The sequence below is a fragment of the Gavia stellata genome, chromosome 3, assembly GCF_030936135.1.
Source record: "Gavia stellata isolate bGavSte3 chromosome 3, bGavSte3.hap2, whole genome shotgun sequence".
Lineage (NCBI taxonomy): Eukaryota > Metazoa > Chordata > Aves > Gaviiformes > Gaviidae > Gavia > Gavia stellata.
Window position 1 is genome coordinate 67635540 of NC_082596.1, and position 14862 is coordinate 67650401.

General features: G+C 39.0%; 1 protein-coding gene across 2 annotated transcripts in view; it reads right to left on the minus strand.

Annotated features, from left to right (window-relative positions):
* The window catches only part of TEX10 (testis expressed 10), a 63615-nt gene extending 48881 nt beyond the window's left edge, over nt 1-14734 (minus strand). For both annotated transcript variants that reach the window (XM_059836153.1, XM_059836152.1), the window contains exons 1-6: nt 14714-14734; nt 14106-14245; nt 11083-11271; nt 9612-10318; nt 3627-3870; nt 1465-1577 (exon numbers count right to left, since the gene is read on the minus strand). In XM_059836153.1, coding sequence (XP_059692136.1) covers nt 1465-1577; nt 3627-3870; nt 9612-10318; nt 11083-11262 — 1244 coding nt within the window. In that variant the 5' untranslated portion in view covers nt 11263-11271; nt 14106-14245; nt 14714-14734. The remainder of the gene's footprint in view (nt 1-1464; nt 1578-3626; nt 3871-9611; nt 10319-11082; nt 11272-14105; nt 14246-14713) is intronic.
* Between the last annotated feature and the right edge of the window lie 128 nt (nt 14735-14862).

Consider the following 14862-nt stretch of genomic DNA (forward strand, 5'->3'; position numbering starts at 1 on the left):
TGTGGACATCACCTACATATGGCATAAATGCTAATAACTTTTTCATGTTCAGAATACGTAGATACTAAGTGCTACCAGTAGTACTGTGGTACATTTCTGCAACATTTTGCAAACCGGAGAAGGAAGAAAGCCTCAAAATGCCATGCAAGGTTTCCAAATGCAGGCCTTTAACCCAATACATTGGTAAGCAAGGAAAACAAAAACAACTCTCTGTATTTTCATGGCATGAAGCTAAGTTTCCAGAAGTCTTGAAGTAACAACCAAAATATAAACACAAAAAAGTTTCACAAATTATGTCTCCTGCATGTATCCAACAATATATTTATTTTAAAGTGCAAGAATGGGGCAAAACTTAGTGCAGAGTGAAGAAAGATCAACAGAAGTATGGTTAGTCAGGGTGTCATCTAGGAGAAAGATGGTTGCATTGCCTAACTACTAATTCTGAGATTTTCAGTTTCGAGGAAGTGTGTTCAGGTCAAAACCTAGAAAAACAAAACACCTTTTGGCTTTATGAACTTAATGGGTAAGACTTCGTCAAATGCTTTCGTTTCAGCTAAGATCTATGCTGCACCTCTGATCTATGTGCCCTTCCAGGAAGGGAAAACGCAACAGTCAAAATATCAAATAGGATTTCAGCCTCAAGTACACCTGCACCATGGTAGACCCTTAGTATAAAAAGAGCTTCTACTACTACAGCTCAATCTGCAGTAGCACAGTTTGCAAGTATTTGAAACCAAGGTAGACATCAGCTGATACCCAGTATACATACACAAGGGTTTTCTATGGATTGCAATAGCGCAGAATGACTCCAGACTGTGCATTGAATATGGTCTCACATCTAGGAGCTGAGAGGGGAGACAACCTGCTACTGGCCTGTACAAGAACAAAATTGGTGCACCCACTCTGCCAGCTCAACAGTGAAGAAACATGTCAGTGTTTGACTTCTCCTGCTCCAGTACTGCTTTGCCATACAGGATAGGCACAATGTGTCCCATCTCCCCTCCTAGCTGTATTTATCCAGCCCTGTAATACAACTATAGAAGAGTAGATGTGCGTGAAATGTTTTAACTATGCTTTGATGTAGTTCAGCAGTCAACTGAAGAAAACATGCAAAAATATGAAACTAGTCAGACTAACACAAATCACCATTTAGCAATATGCAAATTCCAGATCAAGCATTCAACAAAAATATTTTAATTTCTCTAAGACAGTATTTTAATTTCTACTGGTGGCTATTCAGATTACTTGCTATACAATATTTTTACAAAGAACAACCAAAACTTCTCAATTCAAAGCAATGATACCTTCCTATAAAAACTTCTCTACAGATCTTCAGGAAATATGCAATAAAAAGTTTTCTTTTCCAACATTAAAAACTTAATACTGGATAAAGCATATGACTCACGTTGTCTCACTTATCTTACGAAATTAAAAGCTGTAACATGACACTGATTTTATTCTTACCCTTTGCACGAATCTTTCTTTTTGTGCTTTACTGTTTCTTGTAAAGCATAAGGAAAATGACGCATGAAGTGGTGCTTGAAATCAACAAGGTAATTCATTCGAAGCCATAGTTCCTGTTAAGGAAAGCAGATGATAGACAGAAAACATGATAGCAAGCGAAATACATCAATGCAATCATCTTCCAAAATCCATTATTGGAATCAATGAAAGACAGGAACTTTAGCTTCTGTTTGCAAGTTTTCATATATATTTACTTTCAGACATAAATGTGAAGTCCTGTGCATGAACCTGAAGGTCCACAAAACAAGGGAGTAAAATTATGGTAAGTCAAGGTTGAGCGACAACATTTAAACCAAACTGGACCAGTATATTTTCTTAGCACACATTAATGTGGATATATGCAGTATTAAACCAAGTTAGTTAGAGATGTGAATTGAAAGTGCTTTTATATCAGTTTATCAGGGTAGTTAAAATCAGAGTGAACTCTGATTTACTTGCAGTGACTGTCCTGAGTTTTCCATTAAGACATATTCTGACACTGCTTTCATCTTTCCCCATCATCAGTGTACTTGTAGTTCAAAGCCCACTGACACAAAAAGTTTTCCAGTAGAAAGGCCATCCTTACAGAAAAAGGATTTTTTTCAGTATTTAAAAATAATTTTACTTTGTGGGTTAGCAGACACGCAGAGTCACCATTCCACAAACTGTCCACAACAACTCATCACAAAAAAGCCTGCACTGCTATCAAATTGGTCAGGCAGAATCATCATTTTGATACTCAAGAACAGAGAATGACCATTAAATTATTTCAAAGATTAATGTTTCCACTAGGCGTATTCACAGTGGTTTTCCAAAGTGTGTCTCATAACCACTTCGGCTTGTAAGGCCAAGGGCTATTAAATAAGTAAAGCTTCCATTTTCAAATTAAGCCATTTGAATGCAGGTTATATATTAAAGGTGTCTCTAGAGGAAAAATAAGATAAATAGTTTGTCCAAAATACAATATGCTCAAAAAAGAAAAAGTTGTTGTATGGACATCAGATTTTTTTTTTTCCCCAAAACATCCTAAGTTCATAATGCAATCGCATATACCTAAAACCATCTTGACACAGGAGCACTCCTTTCATGAGACTGAAATGCAGGCACCCTATGGCTAAGGGCAGCAGCTCTGCAGTACCCTAAAGAAAAAGGCTAGGGGCAGCAGGCTGCCACAGGTGTTTACCTGGACAACAGCCTGCTTTCTGCCTGCTTCCAAGAGGCCTTCTTTAGAAGATGAAAGGGGAACAGCGTGTTTTGTCCGGACACACTGAACCCATCCCTCAGGTTGCATATGTTGGATAACTGTGGTTTAATGGAATGATTCCACAAATTATTTCCAATAATTATTCTATACATAGATTTTTGTTTAGCAAATGGACCTACAGTCATATACACAGGTAAAACAAGGAGCTGTCAAGTCATTCCTTCCAACTGTTCTCAATAACCAAACTGGAAAGAGAAGAGTGTTTTTTTACCAGTTTGCAGTATCTTTGGAAGAGCGGCAAAAGTTACAAAAAACCATAGCAATTCATTTATCAACGTAAAAAACAGACAAAATAATTAGGGGAAAAAAAACTTCAAGGATATTTTCCAAAATTCTTACTGAGGTTTTGATCTGGTGTCTTGTGATACTACTAATCATGACACAACAACGTAGGTTGCACCAAGCAATTACAGGATCTCGTATCACCGTAATCCCCTACCTTTCCAAGGGTTTAGGGTTTGTTCATTTCCACCCCCCAACCCCTGTGAAGTTTTTTCAACACATAAAAATAAGGAACAAACAAACAACTCCAGTCTACACTTTGTTCAAATTAATATTCAAGAGGTTATCTGGGAGACAAAACGCTCCTCTTCTCCAATACCATTTTCAGTTTCAAAAGTTTTTGTGCTGCATCTGTTAAGAAGGATTCATGGAGACTATCAGTGAACTCATTGCTCAGTTCAACAGATTCTTTTCTAGAGTAAGATACTTGACAAAATCCAAACTCAAATTCTATTCTAAACCTAGGCTTTTTCTCTCTTAATAAAATATTTCCACTACTTCCAATCACCAAATCACTAGCTTCCAATCAAAACAAAATGAACTGTCATTATTATGCCACAGATCACTTCTCCCTTACCATTTTGTATGTTTCATCATGTCGCTTTGTGAGCTTCCACAATAAATGTATTATACTAAGCACTTGCTGCATAAGCTGCTGAGATTCTGATTCCAAAAGGTTTCCAAGAATGGGAGCTGACTGTGCAGGAGATGCTTCAATCCAGCACTCAATTAGTAATGGAATTATTATCTCAATAAAACCTTTTAAGTTTTCAGCCGAGGACAGGCCTTTTTCTGCACTGTCCATTACACTTGCCAGAGACCTAAATGACAAAAGCAAAAAAAAAAAAAAAAGAAAAAAGAAAAGAAAAAAGATAAAGACCACACCTTTAAAAACAGATTAGAGCAATACCACTTTCCTGCTTTCTGAGCAACAGGAAAAATTACTTTTTTAATACGTTGTTTGCTTGCTTTCTTGCGAGATATTTCAGTAAGGAAAAAAGGGAGTTCAAACCATCTACAACAAACCTGCTCCCAAGTCTCCCTGCAAGTTTGTGTGCTTCTGTAACAACTTCTTAGATTTCAGTATTTCTTTCCCCATTGTTATATGTAAAGTCTATAAAGTGGAGAAATACAATTTGCATTACCATATCACCTTCAACCAACAGATAAGAATTCACTGTACTCGGCACAACAAAATAAAAAGCTTTAAGTTTTAAGCTCCTTGAAGCAAAATAATGAAACTGACTACAAAGTATTGTCAAACGCATGAGGTTTATTACAGTTAATAACCATCCCCAGCTACAATAAACATAATGGTTGTCCATATTAACAGGAAAAAAAAAATTCTGCAAAAATGTAACTTTGGTTCCCACCTGATGTTTGAATGTAATGCTCTGCAGAACAACTAGCTGGAAAATTATTAAAATTATCTGATAATGAAGTTAAACAAAAATTACCAAAAAATGAAGAGAGTTAGTTTAAATTAAAAGAACATCTCCCAGAAAACAAGAAAACCAAGAAATTTTTTTCCCCTTATAACACACTTTGTTTGTGTTTCAAAAGGGATTATCAGCACAAATGACCAAATCCTGCTCCTGGATAAATTCAGGCAATTTGTGTCCATTTTAAAATAAAGGTTCTTTAAAGAAAGAAACTCCTGAATAACTCCTGTTAATTTTAAGCAATACAGAAGCTTCTGACAGGGTTTCCAAATAAACAAGAGTCCTTAAAGAAAAAGAAAAAGCAACAATAATTTCAACTGATGATTTCTGACATTGTTTTCCATGATGATTTTGTTTTCTAATTCATAGCAGGGAATTCCCATCACAATTCTAACTTCCTAATATACATAAAATTGGTACACTGAACCTCCTGTTAGAACTCCTTCCTATTTCAGTGATGTTCTCCAAGTGATTTTTCTTTACATATACACGCAAAATAGGATCTGAAAAACTATTTTCTTTCTTTCCACAGATAGGCAGAGAAGTCCTGTTTACAAGTATTTTAATTTCTTATTGGATTAAAGAGGTAAAGCAGTTTTTCCCAGTCATCCTGTCATTTCCAAGTTATCCAATTAGTTACATCCTTCTATGAAGCTACATTTCTCATACTGTTGCAATCATCTATAGTATGCACATAATAGAAAATTTTATTCTGTCATTTCTCTCTGGTTGAAATTGGTATCTCAAGAAAGTTACTAAACCAAAACAAACCCATGCATTAACAAACTGCAAAAGGAGCAGGGAGAAGACATCTGCAAAGGAATAAAAAGAAAGTGTGAGACAAATGCAGGCTCTTCTTCAATGAAGGCAAGATGGGAGAGAGAATTTAGATCTCCAGCACAAAATAAAATGGACAAGCAGAAACATAACTGGTCATAAGAAAAAAGTGTTAGTTTTATCTTTAGTACCTACTACAACTATCAGGCATCTTAAAATTTTATAAAGCTTAGCATTAACTGCAGAAACCAATGTATGCAGTCAATGTAATTTGGCTTATTTGTCCCTTTTTTGTTACTCTATGTCCCTTCTATGCCGCAGACACTGCAGTAAAGACACCAGTTTCCTTCAGACTATAAAGAGTTTAGGGTGAATGGTTCTAACTTAGACATTTAACTCTCAGTCATCTAAAGACACAGTAGACAAATCCCCTCCTCCAGTTAAACCACAATGAATTCTAAAGCATCGCTGGACAAGACAGTTGATACCAAGACCATAACCTCACTGAAAAAGTTAGGTTGTCCTGTAAATGCTATGCCATGACAGGACTACATACTCAGCTGAGATTCCGAAACATCAGTAATTGGCTGAAATAGTTCTGAAGTAGTAGTCGTCTTCAATCATTTCTCTGAAAGTAATACCTGATACTACACCAGAACTCTGGAATTCAAGCAATCTATTTCTAGACCACAAAAAAAATCTCCCCATCATACAGTGAACAGTGCATGAAACCCAAGAAGCTGGCAACACATACCTGAAGATTTCTACAAAAATGTAATACACACCCCCAACTGTTTCAGTACTTTTCTGAAACAAGGGATGGAAAAAGGAGGAAGAATGCATGCCAAAAGGGATACTCCAGCCAGCTGCCAAAAGCATTTGGGCAAGAATACATAGCATAGCTTTCACACATCCCTGCAAAAGAAGCCCCCATCTCTCAATATAAGACTCCTCCAAATATTCAAGGTTAACAACAAAAGGGGTAAATAAAATCTTATTGCCAATAACAGATGATGACAAAGTGTTACTGTAATCTGCCCAGTATGCATTTGATTAGTGCAATATCCTTAGCAATACAGGTATTGGGACGGTTTGATGTCAATTGAAGTGTTAATCTTTTTGTCACAAATCTGTTATCACTGTTCTTTAATGGTAAGGCAGCTCTCAGAAACACTACAAAGCATTATTACCTTCATACCTGTATGAAATACTATTGAGGGGAGCTGCAAATATGTGTGTACCCCTTAAGCCATCATTTTTCTTTAGAGTGCCAATATTTTTATAAAGCAGGACCAAACGAAAACTGTGTAACATATCTGCCATTTGACAGTAAGAGGACAACAGAAATTCAGCAAAGGGAAGTCAAGGAAGCGTAAAAGAAACAGAAAATAAGGAAACAACTTTCTGCTGCTTAAAATAGGAAAAGTCATTGGAAGTTAACAAGTTTTTATGGCTCAGAGTCAAAGCCAGGTTACCATCCTCCTTTTTTGTGTGCACTGCCAACTGCAGCAAAGAAATACTCAGTACACCAAGTGAACTGTATTTTCCATTTCTATCTGATGCACAGGTCACAGGATATACATATTTATTCACTATGCTTTGTCTTCCATTTTGGTCTCTCAAGTCTTCTTCGCTTTTCTCTGCAGCTTCATTTTGTCCTTTCTCAGCAGAAACATAAGCTCTACTATTTCTCTTCAGCACCACTTCCAGTCCAAAAAAGATCACACACCTTGGTATCACCACATTTAAGTTGTGAAGGTTTTCCATTTTTCCACATCTGAAATGAGTTTGATGCAAAAAGCAGCACAGTCAGTGCGTAAGGCAGAGGATATATTCCAATAATCTCCTAATTCACTGTATTCTTTAATTAACATACAGTAGGAAGACATAGCACACAACAGAAAATGAAGTCTTAAGATTTGCGTTGTTGAACCATCCAGCATTCTAAGCTCAGAATCTACACTTTTTACTAAACATTAATACTGCAAACTGATTCTGAAAATCCCTTCCCATAATCACTAGGTTATCGATGAGGTGCCATCCCTACCCGATGAACTTGCAAGATTGAAAAGATACAGGAACTTTAAAAATTAAGCATACTATTAGTGGTGTTTGGAAGCCTACTTTTTAAAGAACAAAGTTGAAACTTACTTCCAGCATTAGTGATGGGGCCATCAATACATACACACTGCAATTAGTTACTTATGGTTTGGTCAACTTATTATCTATAGTTAGGACTTGACTATTTGTGCATTGACTTCTTCAAACAAAAACACACGCGCTCTTTGAGATTTTGGAAGTACTCAAGGAGCATTACAGATGTTTGCACCTCTTATTAGAAGTAATTTCTGTGCTTGCAGTAATGGCCACAGCAGAGGCCTGGGAACGCCTGTAAAAGGCCACAGTTCGGATTGGAAGAGACAGAATTAAACACCTTCAGATTACTAGAAAAGATTTCAGTGGCAAATACAAAAGCCACCACAGTAACTTCCACTCTCAGAATTTTGCAGATATCCACTAAAACAAGCTGTACTGGCCCTCTGTGCAAAATTAATTACCAAAAATATGTGCAAATGCAATAAAATGAGAACATTCTAGTACCTTCTGCAGATGCCCCTTCTCTTTCCATTCTTCTGTTCTGCTGCCATCAGCTTGCATTGCCAATCTCGCCTTGGATTCTAGCAATGTTTCCTTCTATTCTTCTGGCTCCTCCTCATGCTTGCAAACGCCTTTTTGAAAGTATTTATAGCCACAAGTGGATCACGATGCTTCACCAAAATCTAGCTCCTCAGAAAAGTGGAATCCAATTCAGATGACACCAGATGTAAAGTTTATTTTCCTAGACCTTGGATACAATGCATCTTCAGCTACTACAGGGCATGGTATATCACACACTTGCATATCATTCAGGGCACGATACAAGAATCCTCTGATATACGGTGATCCACAATTGTATGCTTCTGACTGCAGAGACAAAGTCCGTAGCATTGTTTTGTACTCAGCACTGAACCCTTCCCCCTGCCTCAAGTGGGCTTCACTTGTCTATTTTCCAACTAAAGTTTTACCTGCAGCAGATATTGTTGGTCATGACTGAACTCCTATGCTAACAACCACATTTTACTTAGCTTAATAGAGATTTCCTATACCTACCAGAAGCAATATGCTATCTACCGAGAGGAAACCTAGGAGAGTGGGAATGGAATGGTCATTTGTGTGTCTCCAGATAGAGATGGAAAACACCTGCTAATTCAGGCCAATACCTGTGGTACTAGAAGAGAACACCTCTTCTTCTGCACTTCATTCAAAGATATGAGATGAACACAGCAATGGATTAGGCAGTGGGTTTTATACCCTTTTCCGCCACTGACCTCCTAAATGAATTTGGTATACCTGCTTTATACCCCTTATTCAGTCTCCCCCAGCAGTAAAACAAGGATTGCTGTTTCTCTTCAAACCACCTTGATATCTATGGATTAGAAGTGCTGTGTAACAGCTAAACAGTTTCCAGTTTTCAAGTTGTCATTCCAGGTCTCCTACCAGCAGGTATGTAACATCTATAGTAATGCATATACATGAGGATGCCGATGTTTAAAAGGTACCATAAAGTGGGGTGGGAGGTTCCCCTCTAGTCTGAGGAGTGGGTGAATCAGAAAGGAGGAAGAGAAATAAAGATGGTTAGTTATTTCTCACTTCACTTCAGCTCACATCTATTTAGAGTACTACTAAAAAACACACAAACCTTTCTGTGACTAAGCACACTACGCTTTCTTCCATATTCATCGACATGTCTCAGACAAGACATCATTTATCCATAGTGAAGATATAAATCGGTGAATTGATTAAAAATATCTAGAATTGGAAACTCGGCAGAACTCCATACAGCCAGACACATCTTATCACGCTGTCCTTTTCAAAAGAAGCTACATTCAAAGAAAATAGATTCCTAAACTTGTGATAGACTCTTGAAGGTGAAAGCACAAAATTTCAGTAAAATTCATTATCACAGTATAAGAAACAAGCTCATGTTTAATGTAAAAAATTTGCCTGCTTTCCCCCAGGTGTAGACATGGTCTTCCAAAATTATTATGAATAGCATAAAATAAAGCTTTTATTTGATAATGGGAAAGTTCACGATATACGCATAGCATGGTTATCTGCTGAGTATTTCCATATTTTCAAGCCACTGCAGTAAGAATGCACATTACACTAAATGCCCTAAAATATGGCTAAGGGACAATCCCACCCTAAAAATTAAATAGTTGTTATCAACAGCAACAAATCACAATTTATCATTGTGATCATACAGTTGACATGAATTCCCAAATTAGTTAAGATTTTCTCACCTCAGCCTAAATGATGAGTTGATCTTTGGTCGTAAGCCACCATTTTCAAACAGTTGTATATGTTGCTGATTATTTGCATGGACCTTCCAACTTATACATATTGGGCTCCTCACAGAATGAGGGCTATCCTTTTGTTCTTGAAGCCCCTCATCCTCTATTTCACTGGATCCATCTACCACTGCTTGGAGAAACTTCTTGAGTCTGGTAAGTACATTCAACCTCCACTGCTGAGAAGTTACTCTGCGATTTGGATTAACAGAGAGCATCCAGGAAAGTTTCTCCCTGCTTTTCAGTCTTTTTGACAGTTGCTGGTGAGAAATAAGCTCTACAAAATTCTTCAACAATATACTGCTGCGGTCTGTGAGAAGAGCTGGGTAGGCTTCCAATAAAACGTCCAAGACTTTCAATGAATCTTCCTGAATTCCCTCACTGATATGAGTCATGGCACTGGAGAGATGGGCACTTACCAAAGGAAAAAATGGAGCAATCTGTTCTGCTCTTATTTTTGAAGCCAAGAATTGCAGCAGGTGAACAGCTGCTCCTCTGACACCAGAATCTTTGTCTGTAAACACAGCTGCCACCTCGCTTATTATATTTGAAAGGTGTGCATCAATTACAAATGGATACTGAGACAGGAGATCTTTGAGCCCAAGAAGTGCATTATGCTTAACCCCAGGACTATAGTGATGCATCTGTGAAAGCAGATCCTAAAAGAAAAGACACATATATACTTGCCATCATTATTACTTTAGCTCTTTAAACTTCCCCACCTATTTCCAGCACATTTTTCTTAAACACTTAAAAAATATAGAACAAATAGAATATTAGTTTAAACCATAACAATGAACAAATCATCAAAATTCAATGACAGAAAAAACAAGATACCATGACTCAACCTTCAGGTTATTAGATACTCCTCATTTTTAAGTTTATGCACAACCCTACTGACTTAACAGAGGGATGACCAAAAATAAAGTCCTCTCACACTTGCTCTCAAAAGTAGGACTATAAAATCTCAGTCTCAACAGCTTTCTTCAGTTTAAGCAGAGAGCTGCAAGAGCGAGAAGATGATGCAAAGGAAGGAAAGCAGAACCACCACCCAAAAAAATACAAGATTTAAAAACTTCATCGCAAGAAGTCTGCTCTTTAAAACCCTGTCCTTAAGTTATGATCCAAGACTTTAAAAAAATCAAATGTTAATCCTAGATACTTAAATTAGTGTGCAACTTTAGTTTTTGCACTGCTGAAAACCTTTCCCTTGCGTTATATGCTGGTCCAGCAATTTGAATCATTAAATTCATGGGTCAGCTTATTGTCAAGGGCAAAGAGGCTGTATTCAGATACTCTGCTGGGGCTTTTTTTAAATTTTTTTTTAAAATAAATGTTTTTTCCTAAACTCTAGTAAACATAGTAAACCTAGATAAATGACAAGTAATTTTCTGTCATTTCAGAATGTAATGTCATAGTATACCTTTATGTTAAGTTTTCTATTTTGCGTAGGAAGCACCCCATCTTCTTTAAGCTGCTCAGGAATTTGTATGGCCTTTGTTTTGAAGGTAGTATCAGTTGCATTCTCTAGTTTAGGCTTTTTTTTTCCAACTTTTAATTTAACTTTCTGGAAATCTTCTTGATGTTTCCTTTTTTTAGTCATTCTGATTCTCTGCAAAAAGATATTCAGAATTTTAATTTGATTAAATACACTACAGAAACATTTTTTCCACCAAAGAGCAGTAACTTACTAACAAAGACTACTGTTTCTATGCTTTTTCCTATGCATAAATTAGTGTCCACTCCTGAGACAAGATGCTAGGCTAAACAGACAAGCAGACTGATCCAGTACAGCTGTTCTTCTAGTGTCCAGAAAACATTCTGTAGCTCCTTTGGTTGTCTTTGCTCTGAGAACTACTTTATTGAAAAAGATCACTTACGTATCTGCATCTTCCACTGCTTTATGAGATTAAGTTGTTGGTTTTGTTTTAAAAAGTTCCTGCAAATAAAGCAACTTTTTACATAGTTGACTCTTGTCAAGCCAAAGGAGCTCAGTGAACTGTTTCATTTAATTTGTACATTGTTTACCAACTCAATCATTAATAGCATACAGTCTGCACAGATAAAATCATGGGTTTAATCAGGCCTTTATTGATAGCAGCAGTATACAAGAACCTAAAAAAACTTCCACTACACACTGGGAAGTCCAGTCTGTGCATTTAAAACGATAACTAGAAAGAAGGGGGGGGGGCGGGGGAGAGGTTAAATGGGCACATATAAAGTAAAAAGAGAGTGAAAAACTAAGCCATATTTAAGAAGGCAGTATGAGTAGCTACACTTAGAAATAAGTTGTAGATACATACTAGAATAGACGTACAATAACCAAAACAAACTAAACCCCACTCTTCAGTTTCTGAATGACCTTTTGGCTTTGATATATCTGTACTGATAAAAGTACTCTTAATTCTACCACACAAAAAAACCACAACCAAACCCGCCCCCCAAACCAACAAACACTACACCACAGGTTCCTTTATCTTCCTTCCCTCTACCTCTGTACTTCTAAATTCATTCATAACAAAACTCCAGAAGCTGATGTCACAACACTCAACATCACATACAAGTTGTGCCTAGATTTCTGTTAATTAAGACCATGAATCCATCAGCAGACTCCTAGAAGTAGTTGTAGAGATTACTTACAATTTAAAAGGGGGAAGGGGGAGACAAGCACAAAGCCATTATGATGTTGAGGTTTAACATCTCACAACTTTCTAAGGATAGCAGGTAATTCATAGAGCTGGAAATATGAATACTTCCAGATCTCACTGTACACAGTATTTATATCCAGCTTTAAAGATCCATGCTGTCAGGTACGTAAACTTTTTGTTTCTTCTCTCTTTCAAACTACTCGTTGGGTAAGTAGGTTTTGCAGATTCTTAGTATCTGAACTATACAAAAAAGTTGTGAACACAATGTTCAAATTTTAAAGACCAAACTAATTAAAATAAGAAAAAACCCCAATACAGCTGACTAAACCCAGAAATTTCTAAATAAAATATCCAAACAATGATTCTTTTATGGTGGATACGATCATCATTCACCCCAAAAAATAGAATTCTACAGCTGATTTTCCAAATGGAATTCAACCTGCAAATTTGTGCTGTATTACAGTATTTGATATACACATCATCAGGATAATCGTTAAGGAATGTTTTAAGTCTCACTGTCATTTTCTATTCTTTTAAAACAATTTAAATAACTGATTATACAAACATTTGACTACAACTTAATTTCTGCTTTTCACTTGCTAGCTTAAAACAGCTATATATGCAACACCACTTAACTGAAGTGTAAACTTCACATAAATAACCTACCAACTGAAAAGGCTTTAAAAAAAGTTGGGATTCAGTGCCAAAATAAAAAGGTCCTTTAGTGTCCAACTATAACAACTATGGTTTTATAAGCTTTTGATTTTTAACATATGCATCTTTTAGGAAAGAATTACAACAAGATTTTTCACTACTTGATTGCAAGACATACAGAAATAGCTAGAAGCTTCTGACGTGAACGTTGTTTCCACTTACAAAGCTTGCTTTAATAGAGATATTTAGGAAGCCTCACTCCATGAAATGAAATATTTGGGTCCTAATTAGCATTAAAAACTTTGCAATACAGGTGTGCACACACCTGAAAAAAGTCAATTAAGTTCTTTTAAAGGAGAAAGCTTATAAAATATACTTTCCCCTACTAAAACAAAGAAGCGCAGTTTACCTTGCACTTCATATTTGGGAAATAATTCACTGGAAATCTAAACATATTCATTTTCAATTCAAATGTACCACGCTAAATCAGAGATAACATGATTACAAAACCAAAGCCATGAAAATACCATAGTGTCTATGTAGTAAGACATTAAGCAAAACTGTATACAGATTATGAAGTTACATAAATATGTTAATGAAACTTCTTATTGAAAGAACTGTTTGCCTTTTGACTTCAACCGTATTTTCAGTTGGCCCTCCTCCCACAGGACTGAGCTAAGTGCACCTAACAGCTTCTGCACTGATACAGCTTTACAATCCAAAACATTAGAACAACCTCAAATCAATACTAGCTTCCTGTAACACAAAGCTGTACGCAGCACTTTTCAGAAGGTACTTCAGGTGTCACTCGGCCATCCTTGCATCGGGCTTAGGGAAGCAGAGGGGAACCGAAAGGAGCGACTGTTTCACCTTTAATTTACTCCCTTGCAGCTTCGAGGCAGTATCCTCAGGGAATCTTGCTACCGGAATATCTACAAGCGCATGCAATCAGGAAAATCCTGAGAAACCAGACGGCAAGGTACATGCCCTAACTCCTCTCATCGGCTAGAGATTTCCACCCGGGCGAGCTCTCTCCCAGCAAAGGGCAATGCGTCCTCGCAATTAACTCCCGGCGGGACAGCGCATCCCCCAGGCCCCACGAAACCTAATAACCACGGACCGCGCCGCGCCGCAAACGCCATACCCCAACGCCAAAGCGCTGCTGAAGCGGAGGCGGCGGCTCCTCCCGCAGGTCTAGGCCGTTGAACAGCCTTCCTCACCGTCCCGGGACATCTTTCGGCTTGCTCCCGAAGAGGCGCTTCCCTCCGCTCCGCTCCAGCCACTCTACGAAGCGTTTAAAAAAAGCGCGTCAGTGCCCGCCCGGTGCCGGGGCTCCCGGCGGGGAGGCCGCCAGTTCGGTTCCCGGGAGCCCCCGCAGCCGCGCCGGGGAAGAGCTGGGGCTCCGCCAGCGGCAAGCGAGGCGGGAGCAGCGGCTGAGGGAAGCCGCCGGGCGAGCGGCGACACGCACCCCCAAGAGAGACGGGGCAGGGGCGGCGGGACGACGCCCGCGGCCGGGGGAGCCGAGGCCGCCGGCTTCCCGGGACCGGCACGCCCGCGGCTGTGCTCACGCTTTCCCGCCGCCCTGCGCAGGAGCATACGGGAAGGGGGTGGGTCACACAAAAGGCGGCCGTTAGGGCAGGGCGAGCCCGGCAGCCCCCGGCCGCGCCCGCAGGCAGGGCCGGGCCGGCCGCCTCCTCCTCCCGCGCGGCAACGGCGCCACCGAGCCCCGCGCGCGCCGCGCCGGCCACTCACCAACCACGCGGCAGCGCGAGCCCCCTTCCGCCCCCGAGAACCTGCCCGGAAACGGCCGCCCACGTCAGCGGCTGCAACCAGCGAGCGCCCCCCGCGGGAAGGAGCGCTCTTCCGTCCCGCTCCGCCGGAGCCGGGACGCTGGCGCCACC